Source organism: Styela clava, chromosome 6 (assembly GCF_964204865.1).
Source record: "Styela clava chromosome 6, kaStyClav1.hap1.2, whole genome shotgun sequence".
NCBI classification, from domain to species: Eukaryota; Metazoa; Chordata; class Ascidiacea; order Stolidobranchia; family Styelidae; genus Styela; species Styela clava.
This window is the reverse complement of record NC_135255.1, coordinates 22,171,153-22,192,438: the sequence shown is the minus strand read 5'-3', so window position 1 is coordinate 22,192,438 and position 21,286 is coordinate 22,171,153. Positions and strand designations below refer to the sequence as shown.

Genomic DNA, 21,286 nt, shown 5'->3' with positions numbered 1-21,286 from the left:
GCAACGCCCAGTTTGAGCACCACGAGTTACGTAATCAATGCTATCTGTTATGTAATTGGACGTCTAAGGCGTGAGTGTCATCTACCAGCGCTTAAAATTCAACAGCGTTGTGACAAAAGCGCTCCTTATTTCCTATTGTTCTCTACCACTGAAAAATCAGCTTTTACATTGGGCGGGTATTCAAGCACCAGCCCTTATTTATTTTTATGTTCTGTTCACACGGGCGACTATTCAAACGGGCCCTTAATCAAGATCGAGTGGTAAAACGAGCATATACGATATTAACATTTTTTTATACTGACCGAGAACCATCTTTTTGCGACCTTACAGGTGATGCTGAAGTGGGTTGAGAAACAGAACTTCCCAGAGTATCAAATAACATTGAATATAACTCAGAATCAGGATCTGTGTGTTGACGTTCTATCGATGTTGGATCCACAGTCTCGGAAACTGGCAACAGACTTCTGCTGACAGGAGCAATCAATTTTGAGTCTGGTTCATCATAAGAAGGTTGTGATCGTCCTGTTAGATGGATTAATGTGAAAAACAGAACTAAAATCATATGGAAGGCACAAGATATTCCATGAGAATGTGCTCAAATGAAATTCATGTGCGTAGGTATAAAACACTGAAATGTCAAGACCATACCAAATCAAATTATGATAGACTGCATTTAGATGGCTCATTTGGGGATGCCTAAAAGCCCAAAAATATACTAATGATTTCTCCTTGACTGTTGAAATAATGTGGAAAGCCAAAACAAAAGGTTCCAGTTCCCTAAAGTATTTTGTATTTTCTTACATATGGCTGCCTATTTAATGCATGGTTAGAACCTAGTGTCGAAATACCTCAAAAACATAGCATGACTGATCAGCATACCTTCCATCAGTTTCCTTTTCTTTTCCTTCAATTCCTTCAAATCTTTTTCATATTTTTCAACTTCTTTCAGTAATTTCTTGTATTCATCTAATTCTGCCTTCTTTGATCTTGGACTACCAGAACCTGGAGAATAATTTATTGTTGAAAGTTACTGAAAATTAGAAAAAAAAAACTACAATACGCACGCATGTATACTCTGTGATTCCAAGTCAAATACATAAGCCAGATTTTGGTGCATAAAAAAGCTGTTAAATAAATCTTATTTTACACAATCTAAACTGCAGGGTTGTCCAACCTTTATGGCCGAAGGGCCACATCTAGTTAACGAATGATTGCGTGGGCCACTTGCGTGGGACATGGTAGTTATGATCTAGTTTCCACTAAATCTACTACAGGTTAATGTAAAAATAAACACACCACTCACACCAAAAATAAGAACAATGAAAATATCACACATATATATTCCAATGTGAAGTATGACACTGCATTTATTCGACAAATTTGTCAATATTTGGTGCGATGGACGATGTAGCAATGCGAAGCGAATTTTCCATATGACTGAGCTAAAGCAAAACCATCCACTTACCAGATAGAGGTAGATTGTTCAGACGATGTCTAGCATCAGAAAGCAAATCAGTCAATCGTGCAATTTCCTCTTCATATGGTTCACTTTCTCTCAGCAGGGACTCAAGCGCATGGATGTCCGAGGTCAAGGACAACTCAAGGTCATCAATAACTCTCTCAGTATCCTCTGCCAATTTTATCGCTGGAGTTTCATGAAGTTGATCAAGAGCAAGTTTTGGAACTGGGACTTCTGATGAATCTAGATGAAAATATATTGATTACAATGAGTCAATAGAAAAAATTATTAACACTGATAGGTTATGCTCAAAATTACTCTCATTTGAAATAAATGAATAAATTGTTATTAAAAATATTATTATTTAATTAAAGTCAAAAGTAGACTTGAGTGGCTCTGGGCCAATATTCATTTTTCCCTAATTCGGCCACAGTCTGAAATTTGTGAAATATTTACAGAAATCAGCTAAAGATTTGCAATTTGATTTCACCTATGAGACTCATATTGATCGATTTCATTCTGGGGTAAAATCACACTTTTTAACAGTTTCATCATATGTCAAGCCACAGCATCCTTTCCAGTTACGGCTCTCAAAAGGGTATGCCAGCACAAGCCAGATTTTATAGACTTGGTGGAGGGAGCCTCAACTGACCAGATGATACTTGAACACTCTGCCGGACTGCCGTAACTGCTGCATGTGAAAACAAATAAATGGCTTACTAATCCCATGTCTAACACGGACCGGTAACTGGAAAAGAGGCTGTGGTCTGCCATATAATTGAACAGTGTTATCAGCTCCTTCGGGTTAAATATGTACGGTAAATTTTTACCTCTCCTTGGAGAAGGATCCGGTGTGGATGCAAATGGATGGTCAGTCCTCACTGCATCTAATTTCCTTTTCCATTTCTCTAGTTGACCAAGCATTCGTTTTCTTGATGCCAGTTGCTCTTGTACCGGTGCATTCTGATCTTGTGCGGGATAACGATCTCTCAAGTTTGCTACACCTGGAAAGCGAAAATTGAGATGATGACAGCAAGAATCAAAATGATGTTTCCAAAAGTGCTGTGCGTGTTCCAGATTTAATGTTGATTTTTTATATGTTGATAATTATTCATGCCTTCCACTCTGAACAGGATATTTACAAGTGGTTACTGATATCCAACAATATGTAATAAGCTACTACTGATTGGAGGGTCGTAATCTTCTTGGTTTGGCAAAGCCTAACCAGATTATTAGTCTAGTGAATTGTTCGAAGCAAAAACAGGAAGCACCTAATGAAATATAGCATTATTCTCAGTAGCCAGTTTGAGTCAAGCTTTGTATCAGCAGTTGGAAATTCCTTAATTTATGTAAAAATAGTAGAAAAAGTAGAATAATAACACAAAGTCACACTGTATTAGTAAGAACAACACATTTAAAAATGGGAAAGGTGACTAAATTATTGTTTTTCAAAATTAAAATTAGAGAATGAGAATAGGCATACCATCTCTGATTGCTTTGGTATCTTGTTCCATGTCAAAAGCAGTTGAAATAGATTCTGATAAAACATCTTCTCTTTCTTTGATTTTCTTTTCTAAGTCCATGCATTCAGACCCCATCTGAGAAGACAATACAAATACATTAATCTAAAAGTTAAAATTGTAAGACAAGAGCAGACGAGATGGCTTAATCATATAAAAAATCCAATCTTTTTAACCAGCTACTAGTCTGGGTATAAAATAGTTACTAACATCTACTTTAATCTATTGTCATTGTCGTTAGTTAAAATTCGCATGAGACATTAAAAAAAAGGCTGGAGTACTAGACAAAAAATGATCTTGAAAAAATATTAATAAATCAACAACATCACCAACATGGAACTAAGAAGTCAGCAGAAATATGCATTATCATGTCATGCATTAACAGGTAACGAAAGGAAAAATCCATAATTTTCTGTTATTAAACACTTGAACTTCTGTTTTTGTATGTTTGTACCCAGAAGTTTTAGTGATATAGCATGCTTTGTACAAAACGTAGGTATGTTTTCTCTAGAATATGTGTCAAATGACCTGGGTTCTGTCTTTTTGAGCCACTGTATATTAATAACACTATTTAAATAAATATATTTTTTTTTATAATTCCAAAAGCAAAATATTGAGCAAATTCAAAACCAACCTGGTCAATTTTCTTTGAAAAAAATGATGATGAAGGAATTGTTCCGGTTCCATAACCAGTGGACAAAGACTCAAAACTTTCTTCCTCCATGCTTTCTATATCAACTGCCGCACCAACATCTGGGATTCGATCTCTCATTCGGTCAATTTCTTTGCGTAGTTGTTTTAATTCATTTCTGAGTGCCTGGTTAATAAAATTTGTCATTTATTATCGGTCATTTTGATAACAGTGGAATTAATGAACAATGACATCTGAGGGACAGTTAGAGAAAGAACTCCCAGAATGTCCAATAATTTTGCTAGAAATAATATCATTAAAATGTAATGCTAGCCTTTCAAAATTAATATGTTTCCGAAGACAGTATTTTTGAACGTATAATTAGAATAGGAAAGATAATATGAAACTTTCCTAGCAAAGATTAGGCCATTAAGATGGCCAAATTACGATATACAGCTTTTGTGAGCTGCCATTCATTTACCAGTAGAATATGGGAATAGTTGACCAGTTAAAACCAGTTCTTTACCGAGTAAAAATTAACTGTTCTGAATAATTAGAATAATTTAATATATATTCGTTTTCTGTTATATAATTTACGCGTTTAATTAAGTGTTGTGTTTTCAGAATGCAGAAATAAATCATATGTTATTGCATACCCATGTAAAAAAATTCATTACACACCTTATTTTCTCTGAGTTGAGTTTTGGCATCTTGTAAATCACGCATAGTAAGTGGGCCAGCTAATATATTTTCAGCTTTTGATCTCCATTTCCTTAGAAAAGAATGAGTTTCCTCAACCTCTGTGAGATAATCTGCGGCCTAAGAATAAAAATAGAAGTTTAAATTTGGGTGACATGATGAAAATAAAGAAATATTTTAATCTAATTTTGTATGCTGTGTCTTATACCATACATGAAGCAAGTATGGGTATAACAGTACAGGCAGACACTGATATATTATGGACCACTAGGTTTTGTAAGAGAGCATAGTCTACTAAATATCTTTGCTTTAGGTGTATCAATGAACTTAGCAGACTTTAAACCCAAGCAAAACTTGAAAAGCATTCTTCCCTAATTTTGAAGAAAAACAAATTTACCTGTTCAACATTGCCTACCCAATTATTTAGAACCCTGGGTAATATGGTGAGCATGGGATTTCAACTCAAGATTTTTTTAACAAGCGAGTTGTTAATTACTTACATTACTAAATTTTCTTGCTCTTGCATGAGCCAGTTCTTGTACTCTGGCATATTGTTCATTCACCGCTGATATAGCAGCATTGATAGAGATTCTGCTGCTTTCGTATGTCGTTTGTTCTGCAATCTCAACAGCCATTGCATCCAGACTGACAAGTCGGATGTGACATTTGTCAATTTCTGCCTTTAAAGCCTGAATACAATAAGACTAATTTTAAATTCAGCAAGTAAACATACTAAAATCTTACAAAAGGTGGTTTTCCAGTTCAAATTATATTCTACCATGGCAAGTTGTTAAAAATTCAACCATGGTAAAGGGTTAAGTTTGTAATTTTCTTTGAGTGCTTTGTAAAATTATTTCTTGATTCGGCATCTGAATTATACTTTCAATCAGGGCTTCGAATACATGATGATTTCAAAATCGAATCGAGTGAGAATTTTTTCAATTGAATATGAAGATATTCTAATCAATATGACAAAATAGTTGTATGTGACATTTTTATTTGTAAAGGGGCCTTCAGACACACAAAGTACCAAAACATAGAATCTATCTGAGCATGTTCTTGACCGGCACCAAAGAGAATTGTAAGAAAAACAACGATTGAAATGTCTAGATGGGAGATGGCTTCACAAAAAAATTAAAAGTATACACCTCGACCTACGAAGGTGGTGTGGAATAGGATTTTTAAAAAAAGGTAGAATATTTTCTTAATACCTTATGCTCTTTCTCAGCAGTAGAATAATCTTTGATATCTTCTGTTAATTTCAGCTCTGCATTGCTCAACAGAGTGGATATTTCAAGCAATTCCTGCTGATATTCTTCTCTTATTGATTTAGCAGCATCAAGTTCCTTTAAATTAATAAATATCAAGCTTTACATCATCATGAAAGTGAGTTAAATATACTAATATTTAGTTATCGGTAATCCAAAGATAATGTTGTTTAAAGACATTTTTATTTAAAAATAAATAAAAATTTAAATGAAAATTTATTTAACAATTAAAAAATTTAAATGAAAATTTATTTAACAATAAATAAAAATGGTCAAAGATATATGTTAAACTACAGTCTAATAACTTGCATTTGTTAGAATTTATATATAAATCGTATTTTCATGAAAGTTATAACAATATTATAGTACATTTATGTTTATCAGTCTGCAATTATAACAAGCATTTCATTCATCACATATCATTCGAGTTGAAAATTAAAAAGCATTGCAAATTTAAAATGTACCCTTCCGACCGACCTCATTTAAAACCCTCATACTCATACCTTTTCCTTATTCTCAATTTCTTCTTCTAATTCAGTAAAAGCAACTTTAATTTTTGCCATAGTTGTTGAGATTTCAGCAGGAAGAATACTGAACTTATCTAGATATTTCTTCTGTTGAGTTTCTGACATCTTTGTGAAATATTCTTTTTTGGATGCAAGCTGATCTTTGAGCTAGATCAAAAATACAAATATTTAAAGATAAGAATCCAGTACTCAAAGCATTGAGTACTGAAAAAACTATACATTTTAGGTGGAGGTCCTAATATGACTAATTCTTGTCATATCACAATTAGTACGTTCAGGTTTTACCCCAATATTTACTTATTCATAACTGAAAACAAAAGCTCTTAGTGTGAGGTACGAGTATTGGAGTTAATGGCCAATATATCTGACGTAGTTCAGAAACTGGCTTAGAAAGATGGTTAATTAACAAAACAGCATGAATTGAAAACCTTTGGAAATTATTAACACAGACATTCGTTTAAAAAATAATACTACAATAAGCCTGGTATAATAATCATGTCAAGTAGTCATTTAATCAAGCTGTCTTATCATATTTTTTCTCCAATGGTAGATTTAAAATCATATTTTATCTCTATACCTCTAAAATCGCATCCTATCGCAATACCTGTTTCAAAGCATCAATCTTGTCCTGGACATGAGAAGGTGCTGGAGTAAGATCAACAGATCTATCAGCAGAATATTTCGAATCATTTATCCATTGCAGAAGATCGTGTAATTCTGTCTGAAGTGCTTCTCTTGAATCCATTTCCTTCTTCACTCCAGATAATTTGTTACTTGCTTCTTCAGCAAGGCTGTGGAAGTAAAGTATTACAATCACCATGAATTCTTACATAAAGTCTTTCTTCTTGCAAGTCAAATTGAAGTAAAAAAAAAATACAATGAAAATAAAATAAAAGCCAATGTATAAAGACAGAGGTACTGAAACAGTGTATCCTTTTTGGTCATGAGCAATTGGTGGGCACTGGGAGTTAAAAAAATTAAAAGTAATGCTTTTACAGACATTTTCCCTTTTAACTACTGAGAAATTGAAATTGGGATCGGTTTATATCGGTTAAGTATATATCATATAGTCATATTGTTGACCAGTTAGTACTATCAAGATTTTGCTGTGTTTGCTTATCTGAGCAAAATGCAAAAAGAGCAAATATCTAAGGAAAAAAACAATAGCAGCAGAAAAAGACAACAAATAATCTGATCTTTTACAATAAGTTTTATCAAAATCCTTCATGGTATATGCTCGGAAAAAGTACTCGAAATTCAAATTGATATAAACTTGGAAATTAAAACCCTCTTATTCTATGACCAACCTCTGCAATTTTGTCTCAACATCCCGTACTTCTCTGTCAACATCTCGAGACTCAGGAGAATCAAGATTTCTTGAAATATTTTGAGAAGCGTCGTGCACTGTACTGAGACGACGTGATGTTGATGAGAGATCTTTGTTCAAGGATGCCAAAAGAGATCTGAACAAAAATGATTTCACAGTGAGAAACTAACTCAAAATAGATTGCTATTCATGATTGTGTAAGTCATTTGGTTGAAGGCTGACATATAGTCGTATAGTGCCGATAGGAACATGCGACTTTTACCTTACAGGATTTGACTGTTCAAATATTGTGGGGGATTATTAGGTGTGAAGGAATGCTGGAGAAGTCCTTATCCTAAGCCTGTTGGCTCATTAAAAGAGGTTCATATCGAACGTAATAAAATATTATTTATACTTATCTGGGAATCTCAATAAAACATTTTCTCGAGACTTCTTTTTAACATAAAAAGACATGGAAATATCATGTTGCCGCCTAGATCATTCTATTTTAGCATATTTCGCTCAGTTCATAATGGCTCAACTTACTTTTGTGTGCTCAGATCAAATGCTGTGCATTTTTCAATCTGTTTCACTGGCATTCTACTTTCAATCCTGTCCAACACTGATTTAGCATCTGAAGTGTGTTGGTGATATGTTTCCCAATCTCGGAGATGTTTGTTAAGAAGTCTTTCAATCTCCTAAAAGTATGTTCATAAATCAGTCTCTCAGCAGAAAATCATATCATATAATGTATGGAAAACACCCCTACACAATTCATGTTCCTTTTAGCCTTTTCATAGAACAAAAACAAATATTCCGAATTAAAATAATGGGCCGAAAATAAGAATAAATGCCATTGCTCCATTTTATTAATTCTGTACATTCCTCCAAACCAATTTATAATATTTGAAAATTATCACAGTACCTTTGATCTTGTCTGCAATCTCTCGATTCTTGCCTTCACAGCAGTTATAGAGCGATTCACCGACATTCTACCAGCAAAACTATCTGATGAGAGAGATTCAGAGACTTTGTGCAATGCCTGGACTTCATGATCAAGCAAGGAGACATCAGACAGGGCAGGCTGTTTAAAAATGCATTGATCATGATTATAAATAAATATTGAAATAAAAAAAAAAATTCAAAGTGAAATGAATGAATGAATATGCAAAATTGAATTCTAAAAACTGAAAGACGAATTGTAATTGTATAAACACCTGAACTATGGTTTAGATTTTTCTAGGTTATGAATGGTGATATATTCTCAATGTTTGAAAATTTTGGTTAAGGCAAGAGTAGAAACCACCAGAAAATAACATACCCTTGACATTGCTTAAATTTCAGATGTCACCTATTCTCTGAAGCAGCTCAGACATATTCAAATGCTGCCCTTATCCAGATTTTACTCAGCAAACAATGAAATATTAAAATAAATATTCTTGAACCGAAACTTTAGCCAAATCTTTGGAAAGCCCAAGTATTTTTGAAAAGCTAATTTTTCAAAAATATGAACTTTCTCTGGGATTTTTATAATTTCAGAAGATTACCTGAAAATTTTCAACATTGCATCGAGCTTCAAATACAGATCCAGGCATTGTGCAGTCAATAGAATTCAACTTCAATTCTGCTTTTTGTATTTTTGCTTGAACTTTTTCAAGTTCACCATCAAATCCTTCCCAGTTCACAGCAGTGGTCTGGAAAATAAAGTTTGTATTATATTAAAATATCAGCGGAAAATTAGCGTGGAATCAGTAAGGTTCAGAATTTATTATGATGAAAATGATTTTAAAATTAGATAATTAGAACTACTGTCTCATGTCTAACATTAACTAACTATGTATCTGACAATTTTAAATGTCACAAAAATCGAATCTAGTCTATTTTCAGCAGTAAATAAATTATTGAGGAGATTGTGACTTTTGTATTAACTTGTTCAGACCAGGTATTCAGTATCATTTGATTATTCTGAATACATGAAGAAGCATGGCATAATGCTAAATATACTCGGTGGTAGACCAAACGTAGGGTTGGAGTTTTTAATATTAAATTAATTAAATTTATATCTGTAAACTGAATGTTTATTGACAGTGCATCATTACACCGAAATATTCATATTTTGAGCTTCTACAAATTTTTTTAACCGAGATTAATTTATTTACACAAATTCCTACCTGTAAATTATCTCTTATTTCATGAGCTCTATCCAATAAGTTTCCAGCTCTCTCTTTAGCATTGCCCACCGACTCTGCAAGTGCTCGTCTTGCAGTGTTTGAAAGAGCAGGACTTTGTTCCAAGTCTTTTGCTACCAGATTTAATTCTTCTATGTTATGGAGAACTTCATCTTCTGTTGTGAACAATGCCTGTAAAGATAAGCGGTTGAAGATGAATAGTTGGTTACTTACAACAAGAAATTTCAGTCATAAAGACCAAAATCATTATAACATATATAATAAATCATTTAATGAATGTATTTAAACTCGATATTATTTATACTGAAAGAGCATCTATAAAAAATAATTGGTGATTCAAATACAAGACCTGATATTTCGGAGAAAATATCAACAGTGACTAATAGCAAACGATATCTAGACTATGAGAGAGCAATCTGAAAACATTGTAAGCTATGTTGGTTAAAGGTTTCTAGTTTTGGAACATGAAATAAAAGCAAAAACACTTAAATGGAGCTTCAATCATAAAATTTTTTAGTTTGATGTATTAAATGTCTGGTCACGGCAAAGATGAAGCTGATAAAAAAAACTGGGCAAATAGGTTCATTGTGCCACACCTTTAAAACATGCCCCAGCCTATTATAAAACATAGTTGCCCCATGTTCTACCTCATTGATAATGTGTGGGAGCATTGCTTAACTTCTGCTGTCAAAATTGCCCAACATACCCGGAGGAGAGTGACAATGCAGGTATTAGAATAGAATGGAAGTTGTCACCAGATCTTTTTGTTCACTATTCGAGTCACTTTGGTTCCCCCATGTCTACCCCCACCATCCCTAATAAAGATATGAAATTCTATTCCATACAATCAATAATTTTTGCCTTTATACAAAATTTCCAAATTTATGTTGAAAACGACATACGGTAATATTGTAAGTAAAATTCAATATTCAATACTGGTTAGTTGGTTATATTAAAGCTATTAAACTACTGGTAGATACTGTAAAACTTTCCATATTACAAGAAGATACTAATATACCTTATGCATTTACGTTTGAACAGTAGCAATATCTCAGAACATAATGTACTAAATACACCTCACATTTTCTCAATCATTAATGTTTAAAATGAATGAGCTAGAAATGTTTGAATATACAGAGTGACCTAGGGATTAGTTTACAGTTAAAAAATAAATTAAGTAACAACTAACAAGAACCAAGTTATGGGTCACACTTTATTACATAATTATAGAAGAAGAAAAAAGAAGCCTTTATAATAGTGACTGCCATGAACATTAATCGTAATGAACAATTTTTTATTAATTATGGAAATCTCCATAAGAAGTTGTTTATAGCATTAAGTACTGTGTGAAAATTGGTTATCAGAGTGTTAAATGAAGTCAAACAGAAAAATTAGGTAGAAGAATAAAAAGTGAAAATATCCACTGTGATCAAATTTTAATTATGGAAAATATGAAAAAACAGGGTATTGTAGAAGATTATTCTTCACACATTTTAAGTTGAATAATCAAGTAACTGTTGTGCATTTGTGGTTCACAGCACAATCTAAGTCTCAATGGTGCATATCAGCCTCAGTGTGAATTTCAATTAGCATATTTGTGTACGATTGTTCAGCAACTATCCACTTTATAATAATATAGAAAATAATATAGAAAAATACATTACAATATGAAAAATCTTAATAACGCGTCTCACTCTGTGAGGTGTTAGAGGAAACATTTTTAAAATGGATTAGAATGAAATATATCTGCACGTGATTGGAAAATATCAGAGTTTGGTGAAATCTTCATAAATCAGTTTACTAGATTTTATGAGCGAATGGTTTAGTTTCTGTTTTGATCCAAATTTTACGATTTGTTAGTGGAGAAAAGAACATGCTTAAATTTTTAACCAAGGCATATTACAATATTCCAATATTGATAAAAGTTAAAAACAGTACCGTATGCCCCTAATTTGTTACATTTATCTGAAATAACTGAACACACAGGGCATTTTTTATATAACATTAATTCACGCAATTTGCTCCAAACAAGGTTCTATATAAGCAACTTCTGATAACTAACGACATGTAAGGAGTCTACCATTATTAGAATGAAGTTACAAAGTTATGGAATGAGATGTTATATGAAAAGCTTTAAACATTCATGCAATTCGAGCAGATGCACGAAGTTATGTAAAAAACGCTTTATATGAATAATAATAGCACACATAAACGAACACAGCAAACTCATGCTTTTCAAACCATGCAATATAGACACCTGGTACTGATGTATCACGTCTGCAGCCTGTTGTAGTTGATAATAAAAAAAATATTACTGTAAAAATTACATTCCTAAAACATTGAATAAAAATAATCTAATTACAAACAATAAAAAAATTAATGGACAACAATAGGAATATTCTAAAATTATATAATGCCTAGAGGTAAGTAGAATTGTCGGCATCATAAGTGAGAGATGCCTGAGCAGTCCTAACTGAAAAGGGGGGTCATTAAATCAAATTGGTTCAGTTGGTTCAAATCCATTGGTTGGTGACCAAAACATTCTTTATCACACCACTGTTGTTAAGTGTGGCTGAATGTTTGTGATTCATCTCTAACACAACCATATACCTGAAATATTCCACTGACATGCTGTCCCTATGATCAGAACAAAGCCAAAGTTGGGCTAAGATTAATTATTGAAGAAAAATATTAAATCCCATCAAGCATTGACGAATCATTCACTACAATTTAAATTTGAAGAGAACCTGACACCAACTCGATATGAACATGTGACTTAACAATAAATGTCCATAGTTTATCAAATTTATACTGGAAATAAGACACCCAGCCATACAGACATCCAACACAAAAAAAATAAAAAGCTTCCAAAACTATTGGAGCGCATTCCAGATAAGCTTGATAAAACACTGAAATTACCCCATTAATATCATTTTTCATATATTCACCCAGTTCTGCTATATTATACCACAGTATTATAATTACCTCAAAAAAAAATTTGTAAAATATATTCTAAGTTTTTTTCATTCATTTTGCATAAATTTTCACCCAAGCAGATATTTCTATAACATTTGTTGCTAATACCAAAATTATTAACAAGGCATGATTTCTTTACCTGATGTTCCTTGAGAAGACTTCTTGCCTGCCTTGGTGAGTTGTCTCCACTTAGTAGTTGTAATTCAGCACTGGCGCTGCCAAGTTGAGATTGTACTTTGCTTAAACAAGCAGAATATTTTTGTCGAGATGCATATGCATCTTCAAGGCGGATCTAAATATAATATTTCAATTGTATATTATTGGCTTTTCATATGTGTGATGTTTTCTGACATGAGGATGGAATAAATATTATTCCAAAAAGGAGACAGTTTATTATTAAGCTGTCACTCATGCTTTTAAAATGAGCAAATACAAGGCATGGCTGCCAATATTAGAGAAAGCAGGTAACCAACCAGCTTATGTGAACTTACAAGGTAGCATACATTCTAACACAAAATCCAGCACTTAGAAAACAATGATGGGAAAATAACAAGGGATCAGCAGATTGAGTCTCTTTTATCTTAGCGAGTTTTTGAAATAGCGGCATAGCAAAATAAATGCAGCCAAGTTTTTAAAAATTGATATTTCTCACATACACAGTTACTATTGAGCAGCCCTTCAATGCCAAATATAAAATAAACAATAACACTGTTCGGGAAACACTGTTCTACACCACACACAAGTATAAAAAAATAGGTAGGCCTTTTCAAAACAGAAAGTGGCTTCTCATACGGAGCATTGTTTAATGTGACTACCAATACAAAATATATACATTCTCTAATCATAGATTGCTTTTTATATAATTTCAAACAAAATTAAATTTATAAGCTGAATTTTGCAAACCTGCTTGGCAAGAATAGCAGAAGTGAGTGCTTCTTTCAGATGATACAGTTGATCGAGTTTTCGATTGACAGATGCGGGAGGTTCCTCCCCTTCTTCTTGATACTTGTCAATTTCTAATTGGCCGAGACTGATCAACATCCGAAGACGAGACTGGACTTCTTCTTGAATAAGCTTGAAAAGAAATATAAGGATTTTGGGGAAATAGCTAGGAAAAAAACAGTTGAGTTCATTCGCCATTGAGGGGTCCCCATTGGACCACCAAGAGTGTAATAAAAATCTGCCATGCCCATTCTGTGATTTTACAAACTCGATAAAGCTCCTATGTCTGAGTGGCTGCTCACACAGAGCCTTGCATGAGGGGAAGGCATACAACACTTTTAAAATAAGACATACTGATAGAAATAGCTAAAGCAAGACGTGTATTATATAATTATCATCCTTTGGCACATTGAGCCACCTTTTAGTTTCGATTGGCTTGCATGGAAATGAATTTTCAGAGATAAAAGAGAGTGAGAGAGCGAGAGAGAGAGAGAGAGAGAAAGAAGTAGAAAGTAGAGAAAGATGATATGACCTCTCACTCCAGTTTAATGTTTAAAAAGCATAAGCACAGTTATATACACTTTTCCCCAGTCCTACCTGCAACTTTTTCATTTCTTCCTGAACACTCTGTGTATCAAGTTTCAATGGTTTGTCACATTCAATAGCAGCCTGCATTTCTTCTAACCAGACTAATCCTTGTTCCAAATCTCCTTGGAAATCTTTCCTGGATATCAGCCTGTGAGTTGAATAGGACATTATTAGAAAGATATTACCAAATACAGTATAATTGCAACAGCTCTTACAAATCTTACAGAACACCAATTGTCCATATACAGTGAGTCTCAACATTTTGAAATATTTTTACGGAACAAAATGATATTTGAATACACTACAGCAGGCTTTCTGAAATGGACCATCAGCTCCCTAGGGCCATGGGCAAACGCTTTTGCTATATATCATTTGCAACTACATTAGTTTAAAGTAAATTAACTGTGATTTGCTAACTTTTTTGACTGTAACACATTTATTCTTTTACTTTCATTTGTAGACTTTTTTATTATCAAACGCCACAACTGTCGAGAAGCAGGTAATTTTATAGAATAGCTCGTAGCTGCAAGTGTTGAGATTATTTTTCAAAATTCGAGAAGCACTGCACCAAAGATTCCAATCTTTGTATATTCTGACAAATTTTAGAATCTTGATTTTACCTTTTTTCTAGTTCTCTTTGCTTTTCCCCAATTTCTGCTTGAAGAGCATGGAGCAACCTTCTGAGTTTATCAACTTTTTCTCTTATTATTGATTTATCCTGCTGATCCATATCAGCACACAATTGTTCTGCCAGTCCACTGATGGATCTCAGTTCTATTTGTGATGATGTGAGATCTGCTGCGGTTTTCTGGAATTGAGAATTAAAAATTCCGAAAGATTAGTTAATTCACAAATTCCAGTGATGGAATGGGCATTTATAAATATTCACATTAACAACGCATGTCAAAACTTCTCAATCGATTAGTCGGTATCATCTTTCACTAAAATTAAAGTCCTTCTGAATATTATAAGGCAGAACAGTGGTTACCATCCTAGAGCCTGCGGCCCATAAAGAAGGCCCCAGATCAATTGGAGGTAATACTATGCGCAGAATTGATTTTACGTTCACCTTTACAAGAAAATTCTCCATTCTTCCTATTTTCATTGCTTGATAAGGTTATTTTACAGAGTGTTTTCACTTTGTTGAGTATGAATTGTTTGAGTATCCATGAGTGTAAAAATCTTTAGAAGGGGACCCGTAGAATTTTTATATGCTGCACTCCACTAAATTAGTGTGATGGCTTGGGTAAAAATTAACGCTTTTCACCTCAACCATTTTGGTTTCATTCAGGGTCAATTCTTGGCTATCCCAAATACATGAGTTTACTCAAGGTGTAGTGATTTTAAAAATACTATGTCACATCAAAAGAATTTATTTTTAATTTGGTATGTAATGTCTTGTTCTGAAGTTAAAGAGTTTGTATTTGTATAGTCAAAGTTCAGGTAGCAACTCACCTGGCATTCTGAGAGTTTATGTTCAGCTCTAGAAGCACTTCCTACAGCGAGTGTTCTTTCATATTCCTTCAATTCAGCAGAAAGTTGTTCAGTTCTTCTTTCGAAATTTTCACGGTTCGATGACATGTCTGAAAACCGCTCAATTCTCTGAGTGCTTTGTTGCATCAGTCGGTGGTATATGGCAGTAGCTAAAATATATTGGAATTGATAATTAATATTATATTACATTTATTTGCTCAGCAGACCATGTGCTTGGGGTATAGCACCATAACATCATTTAAATTGCCTTTCCAGAAGGTTTTACTTGGAAAATAGACAAATAATAATCCCCTTTGGAAATAATTCTTCTTCCTGCGTTTGGGCTCCCAGTTGTGCTACAGCAAATGTGTATCCAACACTCAATTTGAGACCCCGAATATCAAGTCAAAAATCTCAAAATTAAACAGCCATTCCATCTAGGCTAGCTCAATGTCTGGTATGTGATTAGTAGATAGTCATTCCAAATACTTAGAATAGTAAAGAATACCTCAACCAATAAGTGATACCAAACCACCCAATGGCAAGTTCCGCAATAATTTCACGGCTGATAATCATCTTTCAATAGATTTAAACCTGACAACCCATGGGCGTAGTAAGGAATTTTAAAAGTGAGGGGGTTCTGAAATTTCCAATTGCTAGCAAGAGACTTGTGGATCCTCCTCTGTCTTTGTCCCTGTGTTTGTCTGAAACTAGGCTAGTCTATGAATAGCAGGGCTACAAGCAACAAATGTCTTGAGCATACAAACCATGACAGTTGAGAACCACAGATGTGAACAAACCCACCTTTCAGTAACCCTTCTGGTTGCCAAGGTTGTCCTGAGTTCTTTAGAGAATCTCTCATTTTTTCGATTGAATCAAGACTGGGTTTCTTTTCAGCCAATATTTCTTGAGTTTCCTGAAAAAATGCATCGGATATTTATAAGTAATGATCACTTAATAAATTTGCACATTACATTAACCAAATTGATTTGAAATCTGGATTTGCTCTTTTACAAGGCAGTTATTTCCTTTGACCCACTCATATGAATAAGTACGGTAAGCAATGTTTCCTCTAATTTTCTGTAGTATGTGTGCGCAGAAATTTTGGTGTGTGCGCACTTTTTTGGAAATGACTAATATTTGTGCAAAAACCAATGAAGAAATTTTTGCGTTCTAACCAGGTAATGGGTGGGTCAACAACAAACTTTCTCAACCTGCCAACCCTGTACATTGTTACATTACATTGAAATAAGTCTGTGCGCAGTAAATCTATGCGTGTGCGCAGCCTCTGAAAGCTGTGTGCGCGTGCACACGCGCACACTTTAGAGGGAACACTGACGGTAAGTCAAATATTTTATTTAGCTTGTTATTTTTTCAATCAAAACAACATTAGAGATCATTTATTCTCTTCATTTGAAATTTCATTTTCGCAATACTGAAAATTAGACACTTGGACATCAAGATTTGGGTAAATATATGCAGAAACAGTTGACTGTTGGTTTTCCAGCAATATGAGTTGTCTGGTTCAACATTACAAGACATGTAGAGACAATACACTGAAAAATGCTGTAATTTTTGCGCATTGTGACTAACCTTTGCTTTAGCCAGAAGATCCCTAGCTCTAGCAGAAGTATGGCCGGTAGGTAAAGCATCAAGTTCCTGTAGCATGGTTTGTCCAGTTGCCAGATATTCTTCAAAATGTTCCAATTCATTTGTGTAATCACGACGTGATGACATCATTTCCTCGAGATGTTCATCTTTGTCAACTGCTGCAGCACAGACCCTAAAAAAAAACTTGTAAAATAAGAAATGCTGTAACTGTGTATGAGGCCATGGTCAATTACTTATCTGGCTTTTAAAACAGTCAACCAGATGATGCAAATAATTAAGTCCGAAATTGGGGAGTTCATCGTTCATGCTGGAAATAAGCACTAAACATACAGAATTTAAAAAAAACAAAAAAATCACAATTATTGGAGAACCAAGACATAATAAATAATTTTTACATCATTTTTTTCATTGCGTGTGTAAGAATTCAAACTCATTGGTATAATAAAAGGTTTTATGCTATATGTTGGATTGACATATGTTTATTAGAAGTAGACTTTTCATTTCATGCCAGAATTCGAATGAACAAAAGAGTTTTGCTTTGCAGTTTGATTCCAGATATTTATTAAATAAAACTCTAAAGAATATAACACTAAAGAATATAAAATGTAGATATATGACTTACAGATTAAACTGATCTTCAATCATTTTAATTTTTTCATCCAGGATTTCTTGATCAACATCTGATAACTTTGGTCTTATCTGCTCTGCCTTATCTTGTATTTTATGAACAAGGTCTTGATAAGTTGCAGATTCTGAAGTTATTTGCTAGATAAAAAAAGGATTTGGTGTTTTATGTGTTGTTAATTCAAATAAAAGTGAATCTCCAGTAATTGGAAGCAAAATATTTATGGTTTATTTACAACTGAATGGAGCCTGAATACAGTTTTAACCTAAAATTATTACTTCTATCCTACACTCAACAAACTGCATATGCCAGGGGTCGTGAGTCGGCTCGTGAGCCCCACCCGGCCCCCAAGCTATTTAGTGTGGCTTTTGTCAACACTCGGATTTTCGCTAATCAGGCATAAAATCCTAACTCGACAGTTTATGAAAATGCGATATAGATATAAATACATATTGATTTTTGCTCTTGTCGATGCATTTAATCTTTCGCTGTTTTGGCCGGTGCATTCATCACGGAAACCTAAGCAATCGCCGCATTTTCTTTTATTGCCTTCACCGCTGAATTTTCTGTGTGGCCCGCTAGATATCTGAAGGTAGTTATATGACTCGCCTATAAAAATGTTGCACATCTCTGGCATATGCTTATTGCAGAGTTAAATCTAAATTCTTATTTAGTTTTACATTGCTGATCAAAGAAAAGCTGTACAAATATGACAAGTAGAAATTCTGCATTATCATCCCAGGTCATTATTAGTACTGTGATGTTATTAATGTAAACTTCCAAAATCATTCAAGACACTCACATGATATTTTCCAACTTGTGTTTCCAGGTCAGTCAATGGAGCAGCTAAATTAACTTCAGGAAAAGTAACTATATCTGCTTCCTTCAACCATCGAAGTGCACGATCAACATCAGCCTAAAATCATTATATGAAATTTTTTACAATGCTTTATATCTATGTGTGAATCTTAATCTAATTATCGGGTTGGTTAAAAAATGAACTGTATTAGTCAATGTTTTTTTTTATGTATAGATAGAGTATCTGACAAAGTTGTTATCACAATACCTTTCACAAACTATTAGTATTAGTACAACATTACATTAGAACAATATTTATACAACACTTACATGAAATAATTCTCTATCAGCAAGTAAATATTGCAATTCTTCCATTTTCTGTGTCCAAAGATTGTCAACTTCTGCATATTTGTCCTCAAGACCTGACGCAAACAAAGTGTAATAAAGAAATTAAAAATCAGTTTACAGATTGTTCGAAAAACTGCGAACCCACCCCATGGTCAAATTTGTTAGTAGATTCTATAAAAAACCAAACCGGAAAGCAAGTTAGTTGAGCAGTTGGGTATGTCAAAAAATAATCTTCTCAAACTCTCATTCATATTTTAAATAGTGAACTAAATACATTCAAATCAAATTAATTTATCCAGGTATTCTGTGAATTGGGCTATGATTTAGGAACACATTTGCTATCACACCACCAATTATTTGTATGCAAGAAGATAGATAGAAACCTGTAGCAATTTAGTTCTCGTAATACTTACGGTAATTTAGGACTTATTAAACCAGTCCATTGACATGAAACAATTAAATAGCTGACTATTCCCTTAACCAACCTGGGCTAAAAATCGGACAAAAACCTGTGGGTTTCGAATTGGCATTGAATTGGCTCAGTTAAAATGAAAATTTCAAACCCATGGAAAATATCTACCATATATTTATGAGTCATCGTCAAGTGGGGAAATTTTTATTCCACAATGTCAGATACTTGGACAGTTTAGTAGAACAAATCAAAGCCAGTATCTATACATTACATTGTGTGGCATGAGGAGACCAACAATTTTTTCATACATATAATATTCTGGACATACGGCAAATCTGACTAAATGATCTATTTTGAATTTTTATTAGCGGTATAAATGAAATATTGAATTTTAATGAAAATTTTTAAGAATTAATCATCTCAAATTATAAATATATTTCAACTAATTACCTCCAAAGAAATCTCAATACCAAAACCTAAAATGTTGAATTTGATGGAAAATGTTTGAGAATTAATTATCTTAAATTTTAAATCTTTTTCAAATATTTACCTCAAATAAAAATCTCAATATGGAAACCTCTAATTATTTTTTTTGACTAGTGCAGAAATCAAGAAAATTATCAAAATATTTTACAAACCATGCAAATGTTGAAATCCACGAATCACAGCAATCTGATCTTGAATTAGTCATGCACTCCGATGATTAACTTAGATTTAGTATTTATACCTGATAACTTGCCTTTCACACTCACACCTTCTGGTTTCCCTTCGTAAACAATCTGAAGTCCGGTCGCTGTGACGTCATCAACTGTCTTCTTGTGCCGAATGATTTCTCTGTGTAAAACCTGAACCGGGTATGAAAATATTCAATATTATGCTGCAAAGGTGAATTTATTGCCTAAGCCCCCGATTCTAAACAAGTGGATCATGGTCTAATGAAACATTTTCAGAATGTAACAAATCTATTAAAATTTCCAGAGTTGATTAATCAAAAAATCTTGATTGTAGTAATTATTAAAGTGGATTGTTTTTGTTTTTCTTGTAGTTTTTTCCTTGCATTAGGAAGGTAATGGGCCATGGATTTTTTCTGCAGTCAAAGTGGGCCATGAACCATGAATGTAGAACCTGAACCAGAAATGGAATTTTTTTAATATCATGCTGCAGAGTGAGTCCAGTTCTAAACCAGTGGGTCCATGGCCCCCCTCTGAAACACAGAAAAAGAGGGGCCACAAACCTATAGATTGATTGATTGATTATAGATTGATTATTCAGTTAATCTTGATTGTAGTAACAAAGAATGATTATGTTTTTCTCTACTGAGGGGTAATTCACATTTAAATTATTGTAGTAGAAGCGTCTATCTTTTTTTTTCTCATGGTTTTTTCCATGCATGAAGAAGGTAACGGGCCGCAAAATCTTTGTACAGCGAAAAGGGCCACGAAAGAACCACTAGTCTGAGCATTAAAGATATTTTTACTCTGTATGGATATGTAGATTTAAAATATAATTAAGAGTGAGATTGTTGAGTCTTAGCAGTCAACAACTAGTGCTAAGCATTAGGGATACATTCAGTCCACTTCAGAAATTTAAATTTTATTATGATTGACATACCCGATGATCTTGTATAAGTTTAGCAACAGCATCAGGATGTAATGGAGGATGTTGATGAGATTCCAATGATTCTTTTAGATGATCAAGCCATGCTATAGCCTGAATAAAAACATTTAATTATTTTTATGTTGTGCAAGCTAATTACTTTAACTACAAAATTTGAAATTTTTAGTAAAAGGGTATAGCACAGAAATTATGCTTACATAAATGAGACTTCATTGTATGGATGTTAAAATGGATAGGATAGGATTTACACATTTATCCCGGGAGAGAGGAAAGCCGATAAGACGGCTCAACCATATG

General features: G+C 33.5%; 1 protein-coding gene across 5 annotated transcripts in view; it reads right to left on the bottom strand.

Annotated features, from left to right (window-relative positions):
* The window catches only part of LOC120331537 (nesprin-1-like), a 140,667-nt gene that overhangs the window by 72,230 nt on the left and 47,151 nt on the right, over positions 1-21,286 (bottom strand). For 3 of the 5 annotated variants that reach the window (XM_078113642.1, XM_078113638.1, XM_078113641.1), the window contains exons 53-81: positions 20,984-21,082; positions 20,100-20,217; positions 18,943-19,034; positions 18,617-18,730; positions 17,812-17,954; positions 17,172-17,361; positions 16,383-16,494; positions 15,561-15,748; positions 14,726-14,913; positions 14,115-14,253; positions 13,479-13,649; positions 12,715-12,867; positions 11,857-11,883; positions 9,582-9,770; positions 8,958-9,104; positions 8,336-8,494; positions 7,957-8,108; positions 7,412-7,567; positions 6,709-6,895; positions 6,081-6,251; positions 5,521-5,655; positions 4,810-4,998; positions 4,292-4,429; positions 3,614-3,796; positions 2,943-3,057; positions 2,290-2,463; positions 1,466-1,702; positions 880-1,002; positions 303-522 (exon numbers count right to left, since the gene is read on the bottom strand). In XM_078113642.1, the coding sequence (XP_077969768.1) occupies positions 303-522; positions 880-1,002; positions 1,466-1,702; positions 2,290-2,463; positions 2,943-3,057; positions 3,614-3,796; positions 4,292-4,429; positions 4,810-4,998; positions 5,521-5,655; positions 6,081-6,251; positions 6,709-6,895; positions 7,412-7,567; positions 7,957-8,108; positions 8,336-8,494; positions 8,958-9,104; positions 9,582-9,770; positions 11,857-11,883; positions 12,715-12,867; positions 13,479-13,649; positions 14,115-14,253; positions 14,726-14,913; positions 15,561-15,748; positions 16,383-16,494; positions 17,172-17,361; positions 17,812-17,954; positions 18,617-18,730; positions 18,943-19,034; positions 20,100-20,217; positions 20,984-21,082 (4,409 nt within the window). The remainder of the gene's footprint in view (positions 1-302; positions 523-879; positions 1,003-1,465; positions 1,703-2,289; positions 2,464-2,942; positions 3,058-3,613; positions 3,797-4,291; positions 4,430-4,809; positions 4,999-5,520; positions 5,656-6,080; positions 6,252-6,708; positions 6,896-7,411; positions 7,568-7,956; positions 8,109-8,335; positions 8,495-8,957; positions 9,105-9,581; positions 9,771-11,856; positions 11,884-12,714; positions 12,868-13,478; positions 13,650-14,114; positions 14,254-14,725; positions 14,914-15,560; positions 15,749-16,382; positions 16,495-17,171; positions 17,362-17,811; positions 17,955-18,616; positions 18,731-18,942; positions 19,035-20,099; positions 20,218-20,983; positions 21,083-21,286) is intronic. The other 2 variants (XM_078113639.1, XM_078113640.1) reach the window with 2 other exon arrangements.